Genomic DNA, 24,356 nt, shown 5'->3' with positions numbered 1-24,356 from the left:
GATAAATGTATATACTACAATTGACATGAATTGAAATAACTTTGACAAAAGATTTTGAATATTTAAACTGAAGAACACATTTTAATATTGAAATATTTTGCGCAAATAATCTTGTTTATTATGTACATCTACCTTATGAAGTATATCTTTACATTTATTACATGGGGGGCTTACACTAATTCAGACTTTTTTGTTAATTGGTATCACTTTAATATGGTTTACATCCCTGTGTCTGTACAGATTTCACTGCAGTAGGCTTGTTTGTACATATCACACAACGTGGTTGGTTCAGTCCTTAGATGGTGTATCTTCTATAAAGAGTATCCATCTTCCCCAAGATGTCAGTAAATATGTTGCAAGGACTCTAGTTTATTCCCAAGGGTCATTATGCCCACCTACTGAACAATAACATCACACCTTATTTTGGCTGTATTTGTGTGCCAAAGGGTAGAGGTGCAAGGAGAAGAGGCATGGCCCCTAGGATGCACAAACACAATCATACCAGAGAGATCTGTCATTATGAATGCATCTAAAAGCATTTTTGTGGATTACCATGAAAGCCCAAGTTAACAGAGTCAATAGTAAAATTAAAAACACTGAGAATATTTACAAAGCTGAAGCAAAGTATATACTGTACATTAAGCCTATTTTACTGACATTTCATAAATAAATTTATCAACTGTCTGTAATTAAGACTGCATTTATGACCTGTGGGAAAGACATAAAATGTGAGGCTCCCTGAGGGAAACTTCACATGAACACCTTTGCACTGCTGTTCCTAGTGAACAGTTTACATGTATGACATCTGTGTGTAGTCTATGTTAGAGAAACAGCAGCTTAATTAAAAGAACCAGAAGCTGAGACATAACTGTATTTTGAGCAAGTTTGTGAAAAGAAATTAAACCTTCAATATAACAACGTGAAGCAATGCAATACTTATTTAATGCATTTAATTTCTTGTTCACAAAAAATCCATTTTGAATTGTGTTTTGTTCAGATCACACACCCAATCACAAGCAGCCTAATGTTTCTTCTAAACTCCGCCTTGAAATTTACATATGATAATAAAAGAAAGTGGGAAGCTGTGACATCACAAATGGTGCATAAAGCTTGAAAATGCAGTGCTGCTCAAACGCAACGTGATGGTGCAAACCATTAATGCTGCTGCCTCCAGAAACCCAGGTATAATTCCTATCCTGTCACTACTATATTAAAAGATTAAATTGAGTACTTTTGTAAGTACAGTGTCTTGTGGTTTGGACTGGTCATCCCCTCCTGGTTTAGCTACTGCCTTAGTCTGCCTCAGCTCACATGGTCCTGTCGTCTGAAAATGGAAATTAATTAATTTTTCCAAACAAAGCAAAACAAATCAAAGATATACAATTGCAGGTTCACCAAAAATGCTTACACAAATTTCAGAAACTTCACCCTCTGCATAAATCATTAATACACAGCTGCACTTGCTTAATGGAATGGTGAAAACCTCACAGGGACCTTTTAATTGCCTAATTTGAGATTTGCAATATTCATTAAAACTCTACAAGACGTCAAGGTTTCTATTTAGAATTTAATTCCTTGGTAAAAATGTGAACATTCTCCATTATATCACATATGTTGAACCGTGTATGGTGTAGAATGAGCATATCCTGATTAAAATAAATATAAGTGATCACTTGCCACACCAGACTAGACAACAATATGGCCTTTTAATAATTCCAAAACCCCTGGAATTTCATTGCCAACTCATTCCCAACTCCAAACAATAGATTTGCTCAGCTGTTTCTGCAAATGTGGGCCTTCCATAAGTCCCAAATCAAAATAATGTGAAAGAAATTGCAGTCAAGATCCTAAAAATTAGACTTACTTCAGAAAAGATGTGTGCATTACTAGTCTGACATAAAGGCCTGCAAACAAGTAAAGAAAAATGTGAAAACTGTATTCTTTCCCATTAATTTAACATAAATACATACGCAAACCCTGTACCAGCTTCGAGTGGATCTGGAATAGTGGAGAGCTTCTAAAACGTGGAAACTGATCTGAGAGATCTCCACTTGTCATGATTTTTTCACTCCCAGGGGATAATAAGGCCATCACCAAAGATGGAGTCTAACTGCTCCCAGTAACATGAAAATCCCTACTTCTCAATTCTATAGAGAGTATGTTACAAAGTACAAAGAACATTATCACTTAGTGATTAAAAAAATCTTAAATACAAGCAAAAATAAAGAAAGAGTCAGTAATGATTACAATAGTAAGAATAATTTGTTATGGCTACTGTCAGACCTTACAATCTGTGCAGACACAATAAAACTTACAGTGCTGCAAACAGTGGTTTCCAACATTGGCCCCAAATAGGGATCATATTTGTTTGCTTTTTAGATGGTTACTAAATAACCAGTAAGATTAACTGACAGCATTTTAGGCATTAAAAAGTATAAAAACACATGCAAACAAACACTAGATTTTATATTCATACTTTTGAAGACATTACAGAAAGTTATTTTTTCTCAGGTATGTATAACCTTTACCCTTGAAAAAGCAATGTATTTATTTTTGTTGACTAAGGCAGAGGGAAACTTTTTTAACAATGTGTTCAAGATGAAAGTTACAGAAAAATATTAAACATTAATGGCAAACCAATTGTGTTGCTTAGCACATGAATACCTCTACAGCATGAATGCAATGGAAATTCCATTGATTTTCTCTTCAATAGTCTACACCTTTAAATAAACAGAGCCTGTCAGTTTAACACAAACCCAAGACTTGCAGTGAATACTTTCAATGAGAACATCTTAATAGTGCCCTCAATGATAGCTACTTATAAAAACAAACACTCCTGTTTTGACTATGACTACACTGGCACCTGGGATAAAATTACTATTCAGATTTACAAAGTTCTGACAACATGCAGATCAGCTTCTGTTTGCTAGTTTAAGTAAAAAGCAAGCAGTATTCTTTTACAGGCTGAACATTTAGAATGTATCCATAAGATAACAAGAGTACATCAAAATCAGCATCATTGCTTTCTAATAATAAAATATAAATTACTAAGATACTATCCTTTATGCATTACATAAAAATGTTTTAAAAGATGCTCTGTCCAAACAAACTGAGTACTCATAAATAGCAAATGAGAAAATGAAAGACTGATTTCTTTGATCACTAATTTATTTCCTTTTTACTCTTCTTTCCCTGGAGTGAATAATAGTGGCAACCAGCCCATCTGTTCTCAGGAAAAGTTTCCAGATCCTCCTTGGGAATTCCCAAATGCAGATGTTCTCCTGAATGGCCACATCTTGTATAACCCCATTGTAGGCTCACGGAAAACGCTCGACCTGTATGCCTAAACCACCTTAATGAACAGAGAAGCAACATTTCTACTCAAAGGACTTGCTTTATTGCTGAGCTCCACATTTTATCACAGAACATGAACCCAACAACTCTATTTAAGAGCCACATTTTGAATACTGGTATTTGCATTTGTGAACACAGGGCAGATTGACTGGTAAATCAAGAAGCTATGTCTGAAGATTTAGCTCCCACTTCATTATTGTTACCAATTATCTGGACCATCATGTCTGATTTCACCTGTGAACAAGACCCAGAGGTACTCAAGCCCCTCTAACTTTGGGTACCCACTAGTACTAACCTGCAGGCAACAACTTTTGCATGAGAAGACTATGAACACACATTTACAGCTGCTAATTATTAAATCAGTTTTTAATCACAATTTTGACTCTACAGTGAACCACACGCTTGCTGAAGTACTGATCATTGTATAACTTTGAACTATCATGGCATGCAGTTTCACAGTTCAAATATCATGTGTTTAATTACCACTCCTGGAGACTGTCTGCAGCACATGCTCCCTATATTATTTTTCTAAGCAGTACTCTTCCAGTTTCAATTTAGAGCATCAGCAACATACCCCCAGTTTCCCTTGGGGAATCTCCGTTACCCTTCCTAGATCTAATGTCACTGAATCATTCTGTGCAAACTTTCAAAGGGATTCTCCGTTTGATTGGATTGAATGCACTGGTATTCCATCACACCACACTGACACCAACAACAACAACATTTATTTATATAGCACATTTTCATACAAACAGTAGCTCAAAGTGCCACCCATGATCGAATGTCACTGTTACTCTGTTTTGAGTATGCCAGTTTTTGACTTGCATGCCAAAAATCTGCTTTTAAGGTTTCCTGGACACTATATTAATTAGCATATTAGATTTTCATTATATTCTAGAAAGGTTAAAATGATCCTGATTGTGGGCAATCACACAATGATCCTAACCAGATCAAAACATACTGGTTGTTTAGGTTAAGGAAAAAAGATAAACTGACTTATTTTACACATGTAATAAGGCAACTTTACATAAATTATGTGAAAGCAAACAAAAACAGTGTATTTCTTAATTGTAGCTATGTATAATGTTGCACTGTAATGAACATTTCTGGAACTTCTGCTTCAATGAACAATTTTACAAACTGTTTTAGTAATACTTGTCCCAATTTTACTTACCTCTAAGTTAAAATGTATTCTGCCAAATGTTTTGATTTCATTAATTTTCCAGTTATATGACTGAATGACCTTATTGTACTGGCACAAATCTCTGCATTTAGGAAGTTAAAACAATCTGAAATTCTCAAGGATTTAATAATAATGCCTGTAATAAAAGTATCCTATGTACTGTATATACATTTATAAACATATTTCTATCATACTAATTAATAATGTCAATGTGTAATAAAATTTACTGTAAAATGTAAAAATAAAAATCATTGCAAGAAAGGTCAGCAAAAGATGAGATTATGAGTTGCATGCCTGTCATGGGAAAACAAATCTATCAGTAAACAAATCACATAATTAAATATAAAAATATAAATACACACAAATATAAACAGTACATGTAAATATTTTTAATTAAACTTTTCAATATTTTATTGTTTTACAATATGGAACTTCAATGTATGTCACTGGCTTGTTACTGTCATTGAACAACAAAAAAATCATAACCAAAAACAGAACATGCTTAAATGGATACCCCACATTAAAATATTTTTTGGCACCACTAAGCAAAAATGAGTGTCATTACATTTTAATATAACTCATACCAATGCTTTCTGCAAAATTCCTCAGGTTGAAATAGAAATGCTGGCAAACAGCAATATTTAATCATTTCTAAATATTTTTAACTGGATACAATTTTATACACTGACTGCTCCATTCTATGAAATGTCTTCCATTTTTAAAGCATAACCGTTATTGTCAGTTTTAGATTATTGTTCTTTTCTAAGACCTATGACTCTTCCAAGCTGCAGCAGGCTTTCCTTGTGTTCTACTAAATACATTTCACATTCCATTATCTTAAAGTCATCTTGACCTAATGGAAAGCTGCCACCATCATGATTCCCTAGTGGAATGGTTCTCTCAGAACACTTTGCAGTGTTATACCTGCAACAAACATACCACTCAGTGCCAATGTTAAGAGTACCTATTTGGTCTGATCAGATCCCAGAATCTACATATTCACACTTGGTATGGAAGTGTGCTACAAACTTTTCTGGGAAAATAAATTTGAAATCTTTTCCTCTCAGAAACAGTTTTGTATTTGCAACATTTTCCATATAGTCTTATTTCTTGCAACAGTGGAGACACTCTATAGTACATAGCCCAGCCCTGGCTGTGATGGAATATACTGTTTGAAGAACTGAGATTATCAATTGTGATATTTTTATCAGTTGTGCCATATTTCTCAATTTCTTTTTATAAAGCTTACTTTGGTTTGGGTCAGTGGGATGACATTAAGTGTTCTTTTTTCACATTTGTCTTGATAGGAGAAAGAGGAGAATGTGCAAGCTCAAGAAAAGCGTGATGGGGATGGAAATGTGTGGCTAGACTATGCACAAAAATGAGAAAATGTCACCTTCAAAAAATTGTCTTTTAGAGAAAATGTGCCAGAATTTATTATGACATTGTAAAACATGCAACTATTGATGATGTTTTTAAGTAACTGATTTGGAAAGAACTTTAGAATTTTGTTTTCACTTTGATATTTATTTATGATGATCAATTACAAAAATATTATCTTGACAAACTCTTGAGAGGCTAACATATAATTATTGTATAAATAAGCATTTAGGAAGTTTAATTTCTATCCACTATGATACTTGTTGTATTTCTAGAAAAGGATCCAATTTTAAGTTAGTAATTGTGCTATATACATTAATCACACTGCATCTTTAAAACAACTTTTTACTTTGCTTTTTTATTTTCAACAATATGATGCAAAGTGCAGGTCCAGCTAATAAAATGAGTGAAAGAACAAGAAAATGTGGTCTTTATTTTTATCACAGGTCTTGGCAGTAGGAATAGTATCATCATATAACAGTGAAGTGCACAATAAAATATAGTCAATGGGCAAAAAAATGCATTGAAACTCAGCAAAAAATTATTTACCAACCTACCTTCCAGTCACTGATCCAGTTCCTATATTAACCTTAATCCATTCTGTGCCATAATAACAAGACAAAAGTATTATCAACATGATTTGATTTAATTATACATTCAGCATTGAACTAAAAAAAGGATATACACTAACGTATCACTGGTAGCCATGCAAATTCACTAATGCGTAAGCATCACAAAAGAAATCTCATTCGTCAATCGAACTGCATGTTAACTTGTAACTAGAAATCAAATACGACATTGGAAAAGGAATTTTACACTGGAAGCTGCATTCATTACACATAGCTACCATAACATTAACATTTTTCCATCAAATATGTAAATAAATTCTGAAAATTAACATTTACATAAGTACAAGCAAGTTCCACAGATGAGAGAAAAGAGATGGTTTCAAAGATTAGGCAAAAACAAAAATAAGACTGTTTTGAATGAACACATTTCATAACAGCTGTAAAATACTATCCTGCAGAGAACACATGCAACTTCAATTAGAACAGATCAAGTTTTCTTATGATGGTACACAACTGAAAATAAAAAGATGTAATACTTAAAAGACTCTATAATCCTAACTATATTTTGGTTATGCTAGTTTCCAATTAATAGTTTTTTTCCCTCTGACCTTATGTTGGTATCTGATAAAATTTTATGCAATAGTTACATTATCTAAAATAAAATCTTTCATTACATTTCTGAATATGAAAAAAACAAAATATATTCCATAAACAAGATTTCTTTACTTTAAATTAACTAGGTATGTCATAGTAACAACATATGTTTTACTAGTTTACATTGTTGTTTAAATTAAAATGTTTATCTCCAAGTTTGACAAAGGTTGGGGCACAGGGGTATGCATGTAGAAGGGAGGTGGGGAATATTGAATTAATTTTAATGTCCTAAATCTCACATTAGGTAAGGTCCCAAAGCAACACTTTGACTTTCTTCAGAATGAAACATGAAATAAATCTGTAGGAGGCTTCCATCAGATTTCTTATGCAAATCACAATAAAGATTAAGTAAACAACAAAATAAAAAGTTAAATTACATGTTTGTGTAAATAAAGCAATTTTATATTTGTATGTTACCCCCAAAATAAGAACGAAACCAAACAAAGTTGCATAAGTCAGTGTCTCCATTGCAAAACAAGAAAGCAAAAGCGCTCCCCTGCTCTCCCCAAAAATACAAATATCCCTCAACTGCAAAACTGTTCACCAATAACCATGGAATGACTGAAGAAAAGGCATCGTTCTGCAAGCAAAGCTTGAATGATAAGCCAGGGGTTCAAATTGAAATGTCCAGATGGCTGTCCAATCAGAACTGACTTGCACTGCTGGGGTCACACTGTAACAAACGCACAATGGAAGGGTCACTCTTGGCACCTTTAATAAACTCCTCAAGAGACAATTTACCTGAAATTAAAAAAAAAAGAAAAAATTACATTACTTTTATACTCTGCAGAGAACATATCACACATTTCTTTGCTATTTCCAGAAAAATCCTTTATTAATGCACTTGCTTACGGAACTAAAATATAATGATCTGCATAGCTACTTCTGAAATTATATTCTATGTATGTAAAATAACTGAAGTGTGAAATCAACAAAGTTAATTCAATTTGCTATATTTTTAAGAGTGCAACTGGTAAGTTTCAAGTTTCCTATTATTCTAACAACTGGCATGAAATTGAACAAAGCAATAGATGGTGGATAAGCTAGTGCTGTAACCTTTATTTGCAATAAGCTAGAAGCAGTACAAGACAGAAATGTAGCTTCATCTCTGTCCACCTATAAAAGTTTGGCTTAGACATTAACTAGCTCCTGCAAAGTTCTTAGCACACTTTGGCCAAAGTGTGTGCACTGTTCTAAGTGCTGCCATGTTCTGAGATAGCACTGATTTGAAAACGTTTGAAAATTGTTGCCAGGTCTAAACATTTTGTATGTATGCTTAGAGATTCAACTCACTAGTAACTTGAATATTACAACAACAATTTTTACTATGATGAAGAAAACCTAATTGATAAATCATGTGCCTTATTTTTTACTAGTTAAAAAAATACCACCACTGTTTAATTAGTGGACAGCCAGGTTGTGGTGCTGCTTGCCTCGCAACAAGGTGGTTGGAGTTCACATCACAGGTCCTCCCTGTCTGGAGTTTGCATGTTCTCCCCATGACTGAATGGATTTCTTCTGGATGCCCTGGTTTCCTCCCACATTCCACACACATGCAGGTTAGGTGGACTGGTGATGCTAAATTGGTCCTAGTGTGTGAAGTGTTCGTGTGTATGTGCATACGTCCACCCTTTATTGGACTGAGGCCCTGTCTGTGGATTATTCTTGTTTTGTGCCATATGATTGCTGGGATAGACTCTTGCTTCATTGCAACCCTGCTCAAGATAATGAGGGCTTAGAAGATGGATGGATGTTAATTAGTCTTTATAAAAATATGACAGTTTTACTGTGCAGCTCAGTTAAACTTCTAGCATAATAACATTAATCTGAACTCATCTAAGCTGGTCTGTGCTCTAACAGCTAAATACTAAATCTAAAATATAAAGTTTAAAATGTGTGTGTTCATATACATATATGTATGTGTGTGTATGGGTGTGTGTGTATATATACATATATACATACACACACACTAGGGTGCTTTGCCCCCTGCTCGTTTCGCTCTCCGACCCTGCTTGCTTGCGCTAGGTGCTAGCCTCTTTGCAGTTCTTCCACTCGTGTATGGGGAGGCGGATGTATAATTTACTAACTGTTTTACATTACAGTGAGTAATTAACCGTATTAAAAAATAGTAAAACATAATAATTTTAAAGTAAATTATGTTTCATGTTGCGTCATACGATTTTGTTCTGTTTGGATTTTAAATTAACACACAAGAACTTTTTAAACTTACACTTTTACTGTAAAACTACAATAAAAACAATTTATTGAATAAAATTTTCGTCAAAATCGCACTGAATTGTGATTCTGTGCTTGGACTTCATCGTAACAACGCATGACTGAATTTCATTCTTTCTCTCTATTAAATAAAACAACTTTTTCGAATGTTTGGCCCTGAGATTTGTAAATTGTCTTTACAAAAGCTATTCTAATGGGAAACTGTTAATGTTTTAATACGAATGGCATATCAAGATCTCCTTTGTTGTCTAATGTTATCCCCTGAAGATGTACTATATTACCTTTCTTGGATACATCCTTCTTTCTACAGTAATTCATGTGGAGGAAGACTGGACAGTGTGGAGGAAGACTGGACAGTGTTAATGGCTGTAGATATTCTTAGGAATATTGTAAGCTGATGTTTTCATCTTCCGCACAATCACCACCAACTGTTTCAGCATAGCCTATTGATACGCATTTAACCAATTTGCAGTGTAACTGTTAGACATTTTTGGCGTTACTTCGTTTGACTTCATTGTTTTTCGGTTCTAGGATTGCTCGTGTACTCATTTTCACTGTTGATAACCCTTTGAAATTCTTCAATACGATTTGGACATAATACGTCTTCTTTAATCGGAAACTTAAACTGAGGAAAACATTAAAATTTGTAAGAGCTGTGAGAGCAAGAACTGTGTTTGTCAAAAACATTAACACAAATGAGAGGTGACAGTACCGTGTGCATGGCTGAAAATGGTTGAGAGGAGGGTGTGACTTGAAAAAATCTAATGGCCAAAGTCTCGTCTCATGGGACTTGAAAAAATCTTCCAAAAGGTCTTGTCTAGTCACATGATTTTATATATATATATATATATATATATATATATATATATATACATACACACACACACTAGAGGGCTGTGCTCCCTACTTGCTTTGCCTACCCCAAAACACCCACCCCCAGGGGTGTGCCTAACATTAGCCACTTTGCATCTTTGCCGATCGCGTTGTGAAGGGGGGGCTAAACACAAGCTAAGGAGATGTGGACAGATCAGCTGCTGGCTGTTTGCTAGCTGCTACTGAGCTGCGTGATCTGCATGTTGCACTGGGTGTCGATCATTTAAAAGTTGTACAACAGCTGTTGCTGCCATGCTGCGCATCGATCATTTAAAAGCCTGAACAGCAGCTGCTGCATGATCTGCATGTCGCGCTGTGCGTTGATCATTTAAAAGTTTGTACAGCAGCTGCTGCCGTGATGCATGATATGCATGTTGCGCTGTGCGTCAATCATTTTAAAGCCCTGTACAGCAGCTGTCCTTTTGTCTTACATCCTTGTCTCGCGGGACGTTAAAGTGCCTCCAAGGAATTGTTTGTAAGTAGGGCATGACGTGCAAGAAGTCTAGTGGGACTTCAAAGTGTCTCTCCGAGATGATCACATCGCGAGCCAAGACTGTTTTATATTATACATATATATATATATATATATCTCCTGTTTAGAAATCCATACTGTTGGACCATTCTCTGCCAAATTTTGCACACCCTAAACCTTATTTGATCAGGGGAAGACTGCAGACTATGTCCTGACCCAAAATTTTGACCCTATGGTGATACCTATGGGTTTTTCTTTTTTGTTTCATAAACCCAAAGTTTAAACAACATTGCCACCTGCTTGTTCAGAGCTAGTGAAAACAGACTGGCAGACAAATGGACCAGAGCTTTACATCACTTACCATGCAATGCCAGGCACTGCTTATAGTATTTTATATACACTGCGAATATCAGTAAAAGGAAGGAGCTGGTCACAGACTAAAGAAAGAAGAACAATCTCCAATCTGCATTGGAAGGAATGCAGTGGTAAAGGCCAGCAGCTTTAACTATCTCTGAATCAGCAGCAACCTTAAATAGGCATGACATATCTCAACTAATGACAGACGTTTCACCAGCTCTGTTAATTTCGTAGATGTCCAGAGAAAGCCAGGACGTTTCGAAGGCTCACCAACTCCTAGAGGTAAAAAGTAGCATTCATGCTCCCTGCATTCATAACCTACTGGTAAGGTACCTGTTCAGCCTTTGTTGTAAGTACAACAAAGGGTGGAACGGTTGCACATAATATTAATAGCACAACTCCTTTCTGTCTAGATTTTTTTTTATCTCTGTCACTTTACTACTTACCTGTGAACCATTTTATGTTGTTCACTGGACTTAACTGCTTACATTTCAATAAAAACTGGAAAAATGTAAATGTTCTAAAATGCTTGACCAGTAGTACATATAACAAACACTTTGTTTGTTTGCTATATACAGTATACTATTGGTCAAATGTTTTATATAGGTTGGAGACCGTGGCACTAACAAAAAGACAGAAGACAGAGCTGGATGCGGCAGAGTTAAAGATGTTAAGATTTGCATTGGGTGTGATGAACAGGATTAAAAATGAGTACATTAGAGGGTTAGCTCAGGTTGGACAGTTTAGAGACAAGGCCAGAGAAGCGAGATTGTGTCAGTTTGGTCATGTGCAAAGGAGAGATGCTGGGTATATTGGAAGAAGGATGCTAAGGATAGAGATGCCCGGCAAGAGGAAAAGAGGAAGGCCTAAGAGGAGGCTTATGGATGTGGTGAGAGAGGACATGCAGGTGATAGGTGTAACAGAACAAGATGCAGAGAACAGGATGATATGGAAAAAGATGATCCGCTGTGGCGACCCCAAGAGAAAAAGAGGAAGGCCTAAGAGGAGGTTTATTGATGTGGTTAGAGAGTGGTGGGTGTGACAGAGCAAGATGCAAAGGACAAGAAAATATGGAAACACATGATCTGCTGCAGCGACCCCTAACGGGAGCAGCCAGAAGACAAAGAAGATAACAAACATTTTCTTAGAAAGGCAAAAGGTGATGTTAAATAAACACCACAACAATTCTTTTTTGGCAAACTGGATAGTTAGATCCCCTTATGGGGATCGAACCTTGGATGTCAGTGCCTCTGGGATGCAAAAGTGTATACAACCTGACAAGCCCCAATAAGGGCGAAACACATGTCGTGTACTCTTTGTATTCCTTGGCAGATATTGTATCACATATCTATGAGCTGCTTCTTGCAACTGAGAGGATGTGGTGGATGTCTGCCGACTGGCTGACCAACCACAAGTGTTACCTTCATATGCTCTTTGTATTATTTGGAAGATAATGTATCATGTATCTATGAGCTGCTTCTCACAAAGTGTTACCTGTATATGCTCTTTGTATTATTTGGAAGATACTGTATCATGTATCTATAAGCTGCTTCTCACAACTGACAGGATGTGGCAGATGTTTGCCGACTGGCTGACCAACCACAAGTGTAACCTGGTAGGTAACCACCTAAAAAATGAGATTGTGATTCATAACTATGAATGTAATACTGTACTCCGATCTTCACCCTGTCAAATAAGCAATCCAACTGCTGTGGTGTAACATCAGAGGCTTTGCCTCAGGCGCTGATGTCCGAGGTTCGAGCCCCATAAGGGGATGCTTAAATGCGTACACCTGACGAGCCTTAATAAAAGCAAAAAATGTGTTGTGTACTCTTTGTATTATTTGGCAGATACTGCATCACAGACACACACACACACTATATATATTGTGGTGGCTGGCTGGGGGCTTATGCCCAGCCAGGATGCCTGGAAGGACCGGGAGAGCCACAAGCCTGGGCCTGGGCCACGAGAGGGCAGCCACGGGAACTGAGCATGGTAGCTCAACCCTACAGGGGCCCGTGGCCACCACCAGGGGGTGTCCGGAGGATTGAGGAACCCTGGTTGTCAGAACTTCTGCCACACAAAATTAATTAAAACATGCAATTATAAAATAAATACAATAATCATGAAGTAAATAAACACTGAATCACAAAATTAATAAAGAATCAACACAAAGGAATTAAAAAAATGTAATGGTATAGTTTAAACTTAAACAATGACCTGAACCCTGACCTATTTAACAAAATACTACTTGAGCAAGTAAAACCTCAATTTAAATGCCTTCTTAAAAGGCAAGTTGAAAAGAAGGTGATAAGAAAACAAGGCCAATGTATTCATTCTCAAATTCTCAGGCGTGTCAAAGTAAAATTAAATGATCAAAATGACAGTAGACTTTGAATGCACTGTTAAAGACTGACTAAATTCGAATAACCATCTCTTAAATGGGCAAACTTGTGTTAAAACTCTGCATATATTCATACTCAATTATTCATCACTATCAACGACTTTATAATTATACTCTGAACTAAGTGTTTTTCAACTGGTGTGCAATGAGAGCTAACCAAGTATACAATACATACAGGGCTCATACAGAGCTTCTTGCATGAGCGAGCAAAGGGACAAAGCAGCTAGGAAAATGCATCCAAAGTGCTTACTAATTGCTGTGTCTGCGAATGTCAACCTCCAAGCTGCTATTTTTTTTGCAGGCATCTCTGATAGTCCCACCCCTTTGAACAGTTTAGCAGGTGTATAGATTTCATGCTTTTGTGGTGGATAAAATCATGGTGTGCCTTGGGATTTTTTGGGTTACAAAAAGTGTTCCACCACAGAAAAATGACTAGAAAACACTGCTCTACCTACACCTTTGCTCCTGGCACACTAGAAAATTTCTCTGTGGCGACTATTTCACTTAAAAACAGACACTGTACATTGCTTGGGTGGTTATGTTGCGTTCTTTGAATAAATTAGCAAATATACTGCAAAATGGAATAATTGGTAGAGATAATCACTTCACTTCTGTTTCAACAGAATTTTGCCATTATGCAGTAAGCAGTGTAAGCTACCTGGCACTCTGGCAATTTAAATATGGAGGTACCAGAGACTAATTTTGGTTTTAGTGCCACTCAAAGAAAACTTATTTTAAACATCTAGGATATAACATTGATTCAATCTTCCCACAGAAACATGTCATGAAAAAAACAAAAACACATCGTAATTTTTACCTTCACTACTTTTCTTTAGTATTGCTCTACTACCAGAAACCTCAATTTCTCCCACTCCCCTGCACCTATATCGGTATGTAAAAATAAAGGAAACAAATACCAGTACCACTTACAGGCATGTGACAAGGTGTTGTGAAGTGTGTAATTTAAAACTTTTAAATAAAATTTTATTTCTCAAAATTTTTAAGGATACTATATAAATATGGTACTGGATGTGTATGTAATTCTTTAGGTTCACACTTGACTTTTTTGTATTATTGTTTTGTAATGTAAAAAAAAAAAAATTACATGAAAATGCCGTTCTGACCAAAGCACTACCTGACGTGATTGCCTCATCGCCGGCCAGATATGTGAACAATTAGGCCATGTTAATCGCAAAAATTAATGTGTTAACCTTCCCACACTCTATATATAAATTAGTTTTAAGTTAGAAGTTCACAAACACTTACAATGAATTCTTTAAAACTCTAACCTCTCCACAAATTTTATATTAAAAAAAAACTCTAAATTTGGCATATTGTTTAAGAAATCTACTTTGTGCAGGGCACAATTAATATTTTTCCAACAATGTTCACAGATGCAGTATTTCACTTTTTACTGACAATATCACAATTCCAGTGGGTCACAAGTTTACATACTTTGTTAACTGTGCCTTGAAATAGCTTGGAAAATTCCAGAAAATTATGTCAAGCCTTTAGGCAATTACACAATTACCCTAAATGGTGTCAACATGTGGATGTATGTTAAGGCCTACCATCAAACTCACTGCCTCTTTCCTCGACATAATGGGAAAATCTAAAGAAATCAGCCAAGACCAAAAAATTGGTTCATCCTTGGGAACAATTTCCATATGCCTGAAGGTTCCACATTCATCTGTATAAACAATAATACGCAAGTAAATCACCATGGGACCACACAGTCGTCATACTGCTCAGGAAGAAGACGCATTCTGTCTCCTAGAAAAGAACATACTTTGGAGGGAAAAATACTAATCAATCTCAGAACAGCAGCAAATGACCTTGTAAAGATGCTGTAGGAAACGTGTAGACAAGCATCTATATCACAAGTAAAAAAAGTCCTATATTGACAATAACTGGAAAGGCCACTCAGAAAGGAAGAAGCCACTGCTCCAACGCCACCATAAAAAAGCCAGACTACAGTTTACAATGACACAACAGGACAAATATTTTACTTTCTGGAAAAATGTCCTCTGCTCTGTTTGGCCATAATGACCATCATTATGTTTGGAGTAAAAAGGGGGAGGCTTGCAAGCCAAAAAACAAAGATCTCAATCGTCAAGCATGGGAGTAGAAACATTATGTTGTGGAGGTGCTTTGCTGCAGGATGGTCTGGTGCACTTCACAAAATAGATGGCATCTTGTATAGATATACTGCAGCAACATTTCAGGAGCTCAGCAAGGACGTTGAAGCTCAGTCACAAATGGGTTTAACAAATGGACAATGATCCCAAGCATACCTCCACAGCTGTGGCAAAATGGATTAAGGACAACTAGGTCAAGGTATTGGAGTATCCATCACAAAGCCCTGACCTCTATCTGAATAAAAATTTGTGGGCAGAACTGAAAAAGCGTGTGTAAGCAAGGAGCTCCAGAACCTGTCCTAGTTACACGATTTCTGTCTGGAGGAACGTATAGAAAGTAAGTTGTGGAAGTCTACCCACAACATAAGGCTCAAGTTAAACTATTTAAAGGCAATGCTACCAAATATTAACAAAGTGTATGTAATCTTGTGGAACCTCTGGAATTGTCGTAATAGTCAATAAAAACTGAAATACTCTGTTGGAAAAAAATACTTTTGCCTTCAAATAGCAAATGATATGCCACTTTTAGAGTTTGTTAGTATAAAATCTGTGGAGGGGTTATAAAGTAAGTTTTAAACAGTACACCCTAAGTGTATGTAAACTTCTGACTTCAACTATATGTAAGTAGTTATACTTTTAGACTGATATTGCTTGGTTACAGCTGTTCACACCATGCAGAAGACAGTGCTACATTACATGAGCTTATGTTAATCTGCTGAACGGTCAAACAGTAATGAGCCTATTTCTACATTTGAAAATGAAAAGGATGTCTGTAGAAGCTATCTAACCAAAACCTCACCCAGTATTACATATTACATCTAAAGAAATGTGACACTAGTTGGAAACATTCAAAATTTCCAAATCAATTTTGAATACTCAACTGTAATGTGCATACAAATGCACACATAATTTAAATATGAATGTAACAGATCTTACTACTTAGCTTTTATAAATTAAAATGCCCAAGAGTTTTAAATAAGGAAGCACTTTTTCTCAGTAATAATGCTATGAAAAACACAATAAACTCAAATGCTCAACTTGAATGAGGAGGCAGAATGTTGCTTTGGAACTTTTGCTTGCATGTTAATGTTAGTGGGTAGCACTGGTTCTCTTTGTCAAATGAATAAAAATTACCCACATACTTATTTCTGTTCACAGAAGAGAGAAGAAAAGGATCAGTGTGCCATCCAAGTGATCTTAGAAATTATGAATGGTTATTTAATACTGAAATGAACAAAAAGTATAATCTTAAAATGTAAATAAATAAGTAAATATATTTTCCTCAGTTTATTTGTAATATGCCACATTGATAAACACTTCAGTACTACACAGTTTCCCCCCCCCATCCTCTAATATACAGTACATTTACCATTTTTTATGTAGTATCTTTGATTAATAAAAACCATTCAAAGGCACTTTATAAGATCTTAGTTTTATTACAATTATTTATATTTTAGTGCTTGTGCAGGCTTTGAGTGGTGGGGATTGCACAGACAACTTTGTGCAACTTCTTATTACAGTCAGTTACTCACAATCAGACTGCATTATTTTCCTGTTGACTTGGGCCTTATATTTTACTTTTCAGTCAATCTCTTTTGTTATTATGGTAGCAAATAATTAATTCAAACAGCCACAATTTGTATTAGTCCCAGAAATGAGACAGCAAATGCACATTGTAAATGTAAAAATAAAGGTCCAAGAAAACAAGCTGCCCTAAAAAAAACAACAGGTAAGGTGACAACAACATCAACAACAAAAAAAAAATCTTGCCAATTTTGACACGAGTTTAATTTTTTTTTACTTGCAAAGACAAAAATCAAAACAGGAAGCCTGAATAATCATTGGCTGTGGTAGTGGTTTCAAACTTGTAATGCACCCTGAGATGGTTCACCACAATACCTCCAAAAAATATTCCAATCCCTGCACTTTCTTCACATTTTTGTATTTTGCAGCCTCCTGCTAAAATCATTTAAATTCATTGTTTTCCTTCATCAAGTAACACATAATATCCCAGGATGACAAAGCAAAATCAACATTTCAGAAATTTTCAAATGAGAAGTCAACGAAAAAGATTACAATATGCAAGCTTTAGAGGCAACTTGCCTGAAGAAGGGGCCCGAGTTGCCAGGAAAGCTTACATATTGGTGTCATTTTGCTTGGCTTCTCATTTCATCCATAATGGCTAACACGGTACAACACCCTACTACTTAGAAATTTTTAAAAATTTAAAATAAAAACCTGAAATATCACATTTGTGACAAAAGTATTCAGATTGTTTACTTAGCACTGAAAAATTTTTTGCAGGGATTACGACCCAACTTCTTCTCAGGTATGATGCAACAATCTTCACACACCTGAATGTGGGGATTTTCCACCATTTTTTCAGCACATGTTTCAAGCTCTGTCAAGTTGTATGGAGACCATCAGTGAACCATTTGATTCTGGGCTCTGGCTAGGCCATTCAAGAACATACCTATATACAAAGTTGACCCTATGCCACTCGTACATTGTCTTTGCTTAGCCCTGTTTGAGGTCTTCAGCAGGTTTTCATTAGGTATATTTTGCTCCATTCAGCTTTTCCTTAACCCTGACTACTCTCCCAGCCCCTGTAGCAGAAAAATAACCCCACAGAATGTTGCTGCAACCATCACGCTTCACTGCTAGAATGATATTGCACAGATCATAAGTTATGCCTGGTTTCCCCCAAAACTGACATGTAGAATCAACGCCAAATAGTTCAATCATGTTTTCATTGGACCAGAGAATCTTGTTTCTCATAGTCTGATAGTCTTTTTAGTGTCTTTTTACAAACTCCAAGCAAGCATTAATTTGTTGTATGACCACTCAGCCTTAAAGCCCAGATTAGTGGAGTGTTGCAGTGGTGGATATCCTTCTAGAAGTTTTTCCCATCACCACAGAGGTTCTGCAGAGCTCAGCCAGAATTACCTTTGGGTTCTTGGTTACCTCTCTTACCAATGCCCTTCTCCTGAAGTTGCTCAGTTTGACTAGGCAGACAGCTAAAAGAAATCTCAATTCTGTGTCTAAGCTCTGCAGAAAATTCCTTTTATCTCATCGCTTAGTTTTTGCTCTGATACACATTGTCAACTGCAGGAACATACAGGCAGTTGTGTGCCTTTCCTAATCATCTCCAATCAATTGAACTGACCAGAAGTGGGCTACAAACAAGTTGCAGAAACATGTCATTGATAATCAACAGAATGGAATGCAGGTGAGCCATAGCAAAGGGTGTAAATACTTATGTCAATGTGATACTTCAGTATTTTATTTTTAATACATTTGCAAAAAATCCTAAAATCCCATTTTTACTTTGTCATTCTGGGTAATAAGTGTTGCCTGATTATGATCTGAAATGTTTTTGGCATAAGGCTGCAATATAAAAAATGGGAAAAAAAGCTAAGGGGTCTGAATACTTTCTGAAGGGACTGTATTTGCAATAAGAGCTTGACTGCTATTTTCCATTTGATAATCTACTTAATTGTAATGTGGTAAATATGAAGCACCAAGCCTCTTCAATAGTTATGTCCTGTGATGCCTCCATATTTTGGCATCGGCTTAATACTGGATCCCATGGATGTCTATGTTCAAAATTTATCTTCAAGGGTTTTCTCCTTACTAATGTCTTATGTCATATGAAGGACATAAATGAGAGACAATTTTCCAAATTATTAAAACTTCAGAACTATTTGGTGTAGCTGCATTAAACTCCTTGCACTTCATTATAATTAATAAAATATTATTAAAATGTGAATATTGAGAAAGTCTGCAAAAACATCTGGCTTGGTACAAAATGACTTGGATTAAAAAATGAAGTTGTCTGAACAAAATATACACTACGACTCAAAAAGAAGATGAACCACTATGAAATGAAAAAATCCAGAGATCACATAACACTAGGCATACCATCATTATTTGTGTCCATTTGTCGGAAGATTTTGTCTGTGCGTTTCTCTGGTGTAGATTCATCTTCTGGCATTTTCATCACCGAAGACACCATTTTGTAAATTGCCTGTTACAAAAGAAACAAAAAATACAAAAACAAAAGGAAAAATTATGTTAGGTGCAGAATATTACTAGGATTAATACCATTCATTAAAAATAATTTATTTTTTTGTTTTGCTTTGACAGATATGAGAGTTATAATAAACCTTTTGAAATTACACCCTACTACTAATATGAGACAAAAGGAAGTTTAAAACATTTATGTTTTCAAAGTAAAAATGTATTTAAACATTCAACAGCATATTCTTGTAACATAAGAACAATTAATGTTCATTTAGCAGCACAAATTAATTGGAAATTAAATTGGAAATATTTAGTTCAGTTAAAAAGATTAATATTTCTATAAAAGAAAAAAGTGACACAGAACTTGTGAATTTACTTAATCTTACGTTTCAGTGTGTACACAGTAGTATAAAGGAGTCCAGATAACTACTGGCAGCTCACACTTTATTGTGGATTTCGTGACTAGTTGTTTGGTTTCTTCAGGCATAATGGCTACTGCAATAATGTACAGGTTGGCCTTAGGACCTTTATTTGCAGTATCAGTGATTTTTAAATCATGTATGTCTGAATTATAAGAGCAATTCAAATAAGAGGAATGACAATAACTTTCAAATGACCTTAGACAGTGTATATGTGATTCTTACAAGTGGGAAGAAAGTACGGAGTGTAAGAGTAAGAAAACCATGCCAGAAGGGTAAACTGATTTGAATTCAGGGAAAACATTCAAAGTCCACTCACACAGCAATCCAGCAGAGAAACAACTCTACTTCCAAATAATATGAAGCAATAGCATTAGGTCTTCTGTCTAAGTGCCAAATTTTTATAACTCACTTCTTATTTATTTGTCAATATATTTGTGTTTTCCAAAATCCATTAGACCTCCTCTGTTGTTTGTCAGGTCTTGGAACAATCTTAAAATTGGTTGCCTTACAACATCTAATTTTACATCTATTTTTATCATTCACTATTGGTATGTTTGCACTTTCTCAGTTGACCCAACACAGACATACACATTTATATCCAGAACAAAATAAAAATTGCATATTTAACTCTTTTTTATTTACTGTTTCCTCCCAAACTCTGTATCCAGCATTTTAAGTTTTTACTACATATAACTTGCATTATGATTGTTTAGAGTTGAAGATACTCATCTGCTAGCACTCTTTTAATAGCTTATTGTCTGTAAAAATGTTTGAACAGAATGGTGCAATGGTTGTTAGATACTTTGCATCTTGTGTCACTGGGATGAGCTCCAAAACTGCAAAGCTGAAGTGGATTTAAGTGGGTTTCAGAAAGTAGTTTATGAGAGTATGTATGTATGTATTGGTGATTAGAGTCGTTCAGGTGATGATTATGCAGGAATACATAAAAAAGTACCAGATATACAGTCATGGCCGAAGTTATTGGCACCCCTGCAATTTTCCCAGAAAATGCACCATTTCTCCCAGAAAATTGTTGCAATTACAAATGTTTTGGTATACACATGTTTATTCTCTTTATGTGCATTGGAAAAACACAAAAAACAGAGAAAAAAAGCCAAATCTGACATCATTTCACACACAACTCAAAATCCTGGCTGGACAAAATTATTGGCACCCTTAACTTAATATTTGGTTGCATGCCACTTGGAAAAAATAACTGAAATCAAATGCTTCCTATAACCATCAACAAGCTTGTGACACCTCTCAACTGGAATTTCCGACTACTCTTCTTTTGCAAACTGCTCAAGGTCTCTTAGATTTGAAGGGTGCCTTCTCCCAACAGCAATTCTGAGATCTCTCCATGAGTGTTCAATCGGATTTAGATCCAGACTCATTGCTGGCCACTTCAGAACTCTCCAGCGCTTTGTCTTCAACCATTTCTGGGTGCTTTTAGAGGTATGTTTGGGGTCATTGTCCTGCTGGAACACCCATGACCTCTGATGCAGACCCAGCTTTCTGACACTGGGCCCTACATAGCGCCCCAATATCTGTTGGTAGTCTTCAAATTTCATGATGCCTTGCACACAGTCAAGGCATCCAGTGCCAGAGGCAGCAAAACATCCCCAAAACATCTTAGAACCTCCACCATATTTGACTGTAGGTACTGTGTTCTTTTCTTCGTAGGCCTCATTCTGTTTTCTGTAAACAGTAGAATGATGAGGTTTACCAAAAAGCTCTTCCTTGGTCTCATCTGTCCACAAGACATTCGCCCAGAAGGATTTTGGCTTCCTCAAGTACATTTTGGCAAACTCCAGTCTGGCGTTTTTATGTTTCTGTGTCAGCAGTGTGGTCCTCCTGGCTCTCCTGCCATAGCGTTTCATTTTCTTCAGATGTCGACGGATAGCTCGAGCTGACACAGTTGCACCCTGACTCTGTAGAACAGCTTGAACATGTTTTGAAGTTGATTGGGGCTGTTTATCCACCATTCGGACTATCCTTTGTTGCAGTCTTTTATACATTTTTCTCTTCCGTCCACGTCCAGGGAGATTAGCTACAGTGCTATGCGTTGTGAACGTCTTGCTCATGTTGCGCACAATGGACAAAGGAACATGAAGATCTCTGGAGATGGACTTGTAGCCTTGAGATTGTTGATATTTTTCCACAATTTTTGTTCTCAAGTCCTCAGAAAATTCTCTGCTCTTCTTTCTGTTCTCCATGCTTAGTGTGGCACACTCAGACACACAACAGAAAGGTTGAGTCAACTTTTCTGCATTTTAACTGGCTTCAGGTGTGATTGCTATATTGCCAGCACCTGTTTCTTGCCACAGGTGAGTTCAAATGAGCATCATATGCTTGAAATAAAACGATTTACCCAAAATTTTGAAAATGTGCCAATAATTTTGTCCGGCCCATTTTTGGAGTTCTGTGTGACATGATGTTAGATTTGGCTTTTTTCTCTGTTTTTTGTGTTGTTCCAATGCACATCAAGGAAATAAACATGTGTATACCAAAACATTTGTAAATGCAACAATTTTCTGGGAGAAATGGTGCATTATCGGCAATGGTGCCGATAATTTCGGCCATGGCTGTACCTGACTGCACGAGTGTCAAGTCTTTTTTTGTGCTGCTTCCTTATTTCCAATGTAAACTAATATTTCTGAGCATTTGTGCAAAGCACATCCTTTAAAGATCTTCCATTTATGCTTTTATATTCTTGCTGGAAAACTAAAGTTTTCAGTTATTAGGCATTTCACTTCATAAATACACAAATCAATTCTCTATTTGATATCTTTTCACTTAAGTGAAAAATGTTTAGGCTCGTCAATCTTTATTCATAGCATAGGGCTGCAACTGCCAACTACTTTGACATTTAACTGTGATTGATTAATCAAGTAATTACTATTTTATCACCTGTACTTTTAAAAAAGACAAGTGAGTTTTGGTTTTTGGTAATTTTATACATGCAAATGAACAGATAAAATACCAGTTTTGTATTGTCAACCAAATTGTAATCAAGTTTTACCTAGTGACTACTGTTATTGGCTATCAAATGAAGGAAACTAGTTTTGATGTGGGTATATATTGTAGCCATGACTAACAGTGGCTCAAGTACTGCACACTACAGACATTTTGTGCTTTTCTGCACATTAATCACTGAATGTAACTGTAATGTTACACACACCCATGAAAAATGATTTTTAAGGGTAAGCAACTTGATCAGCTCCTGGCTGTTTAACAGAAAGGTATAAACCACTGCTTGTAATTGCTGGAGTTCTAAGGTTTTAACAGAGAGTAAAGTACTTGGGAGCTGGAGGTGCAGCTGCAAAATACATTCTGTGACAGGTAAACAGCTTGGGCCTTTTAGTGATAAGAGTAAAACCATGCCTTGTAATTTTCAGTGTCCCAAGTACACATCCCAGCTATGCTCTCTCAGGGAGTATAGCTGCTGGGAGTGGGAACTAACAATCTTAGCGGTCCCTCAGCAGACATCTTATCTCTGCAAATGGATCAATCATCAGTTAGTGGTGAATTTCTGTATCATTTGTATGCCTTTTCCAATTTCAACATGTGTAGGATGTTTAAACAAAAAATGTTGTACTGTTTTGCTTTTAATGGTGGTGCAGAAATAATAAATGGTGAATAATAAGGTAAAACACCACATTTTACTTTATGAACTTAAAGAACGATCCAAACAATGGACTATTAGATGTTACTATAAGTGCTTTCCATTGTACTGCAAAATGTTAGCTGGTCCTCAATGCTCTCTCTGTTCCAGTACTAACTCTATTCTAGAGACTATATTAACTGCTGAATAAAAATCAACTTTGTTGGTACTAAAATGTCAAGAATGGATAAGCAGGATTTTTTTAGCCTGGTCAAGGAGGAATAAAAAGTTGTGTTATCCTTTCATCAATGTGAAAGATTTATATCCTTGGCAATGGGTCTTTCCTCAGAACTCAGCAACGGGCATTCCTTTTATCCTCTTTCTTACTAAAACTTTCAAGCTTAGCAGGAAGTCAAGGAAGATAAATCAAGACTTTTAGGTTCACTATCTGCATTAACAGTGGAAGCGGCATTGGTTTGTTCACTGAGATTATGGTAATGCTGCTTATCTCCTTTCTTTTATGTTTGCAGTCTGACTTGCATATAACAGATTTACTCAGGTGTCAGAAATTGTATTTTCTGAGGATCACTTTGTTTAGTTTAAGACTAGTAATACGTCCTGGCATATTACTAAAAATTGGTCTGTTTCTTCCTTTCACCCTCACTGATGAAGGAAATTGGATTCAACA

General features: G+C 36.0%; 1 protein-coding gene across 2 annotated transcripts in view; it reads right to left on the bottom strand.

Annotated features, from left to right (window-relative positions):
• Positions 1–6,330: 6,330 nt before the first annotated feature.
• LOC120526046 (hippocalcin-like protein 1) overlaps positions 6,331–24,356 on the bottom strand; it is a 172,822-nt gene continuing 154,796 nt past the window's right edge. For both annotated transcript variants that reach the window (XM_039748894.1, XM_039748895.1), the window contains 2 exons: positions 19,541–19,646; positions 6,331–7,881 (listed from right to left, as the gene is read on the bottom strand). In XM_039748894.1, coding sequence (XP_039604828.1) covers positions 7,784–7,881; positions 19,541–19,646 — 204 coding nt within the window. In that variant the 3' untranslated portion in view covers positions 6,331–7,783. The remainder of the gene's footprint in view (positions 7,882–19,540; positions 19,647–24,356) is intronic.

The sequence above is a fragment of the Polypterus senegalus genome, chromosome 3, assembly GCF_016835505.1.
Source record: "Polypterus senegalus isolate Bchr_013 chromosome 3, ASM1683550v1, whole genome shotgun sequence".
Taxonomy (NCBI): Eukaryota; Metazoa; Chordata; class Cladistia; order Polypteriformes; family Polypteridae; genus Polypterus; species Polypterus senegalus.
This window is presented reverse-complemented; position numbering and strand designations above follow the sequence as displayed.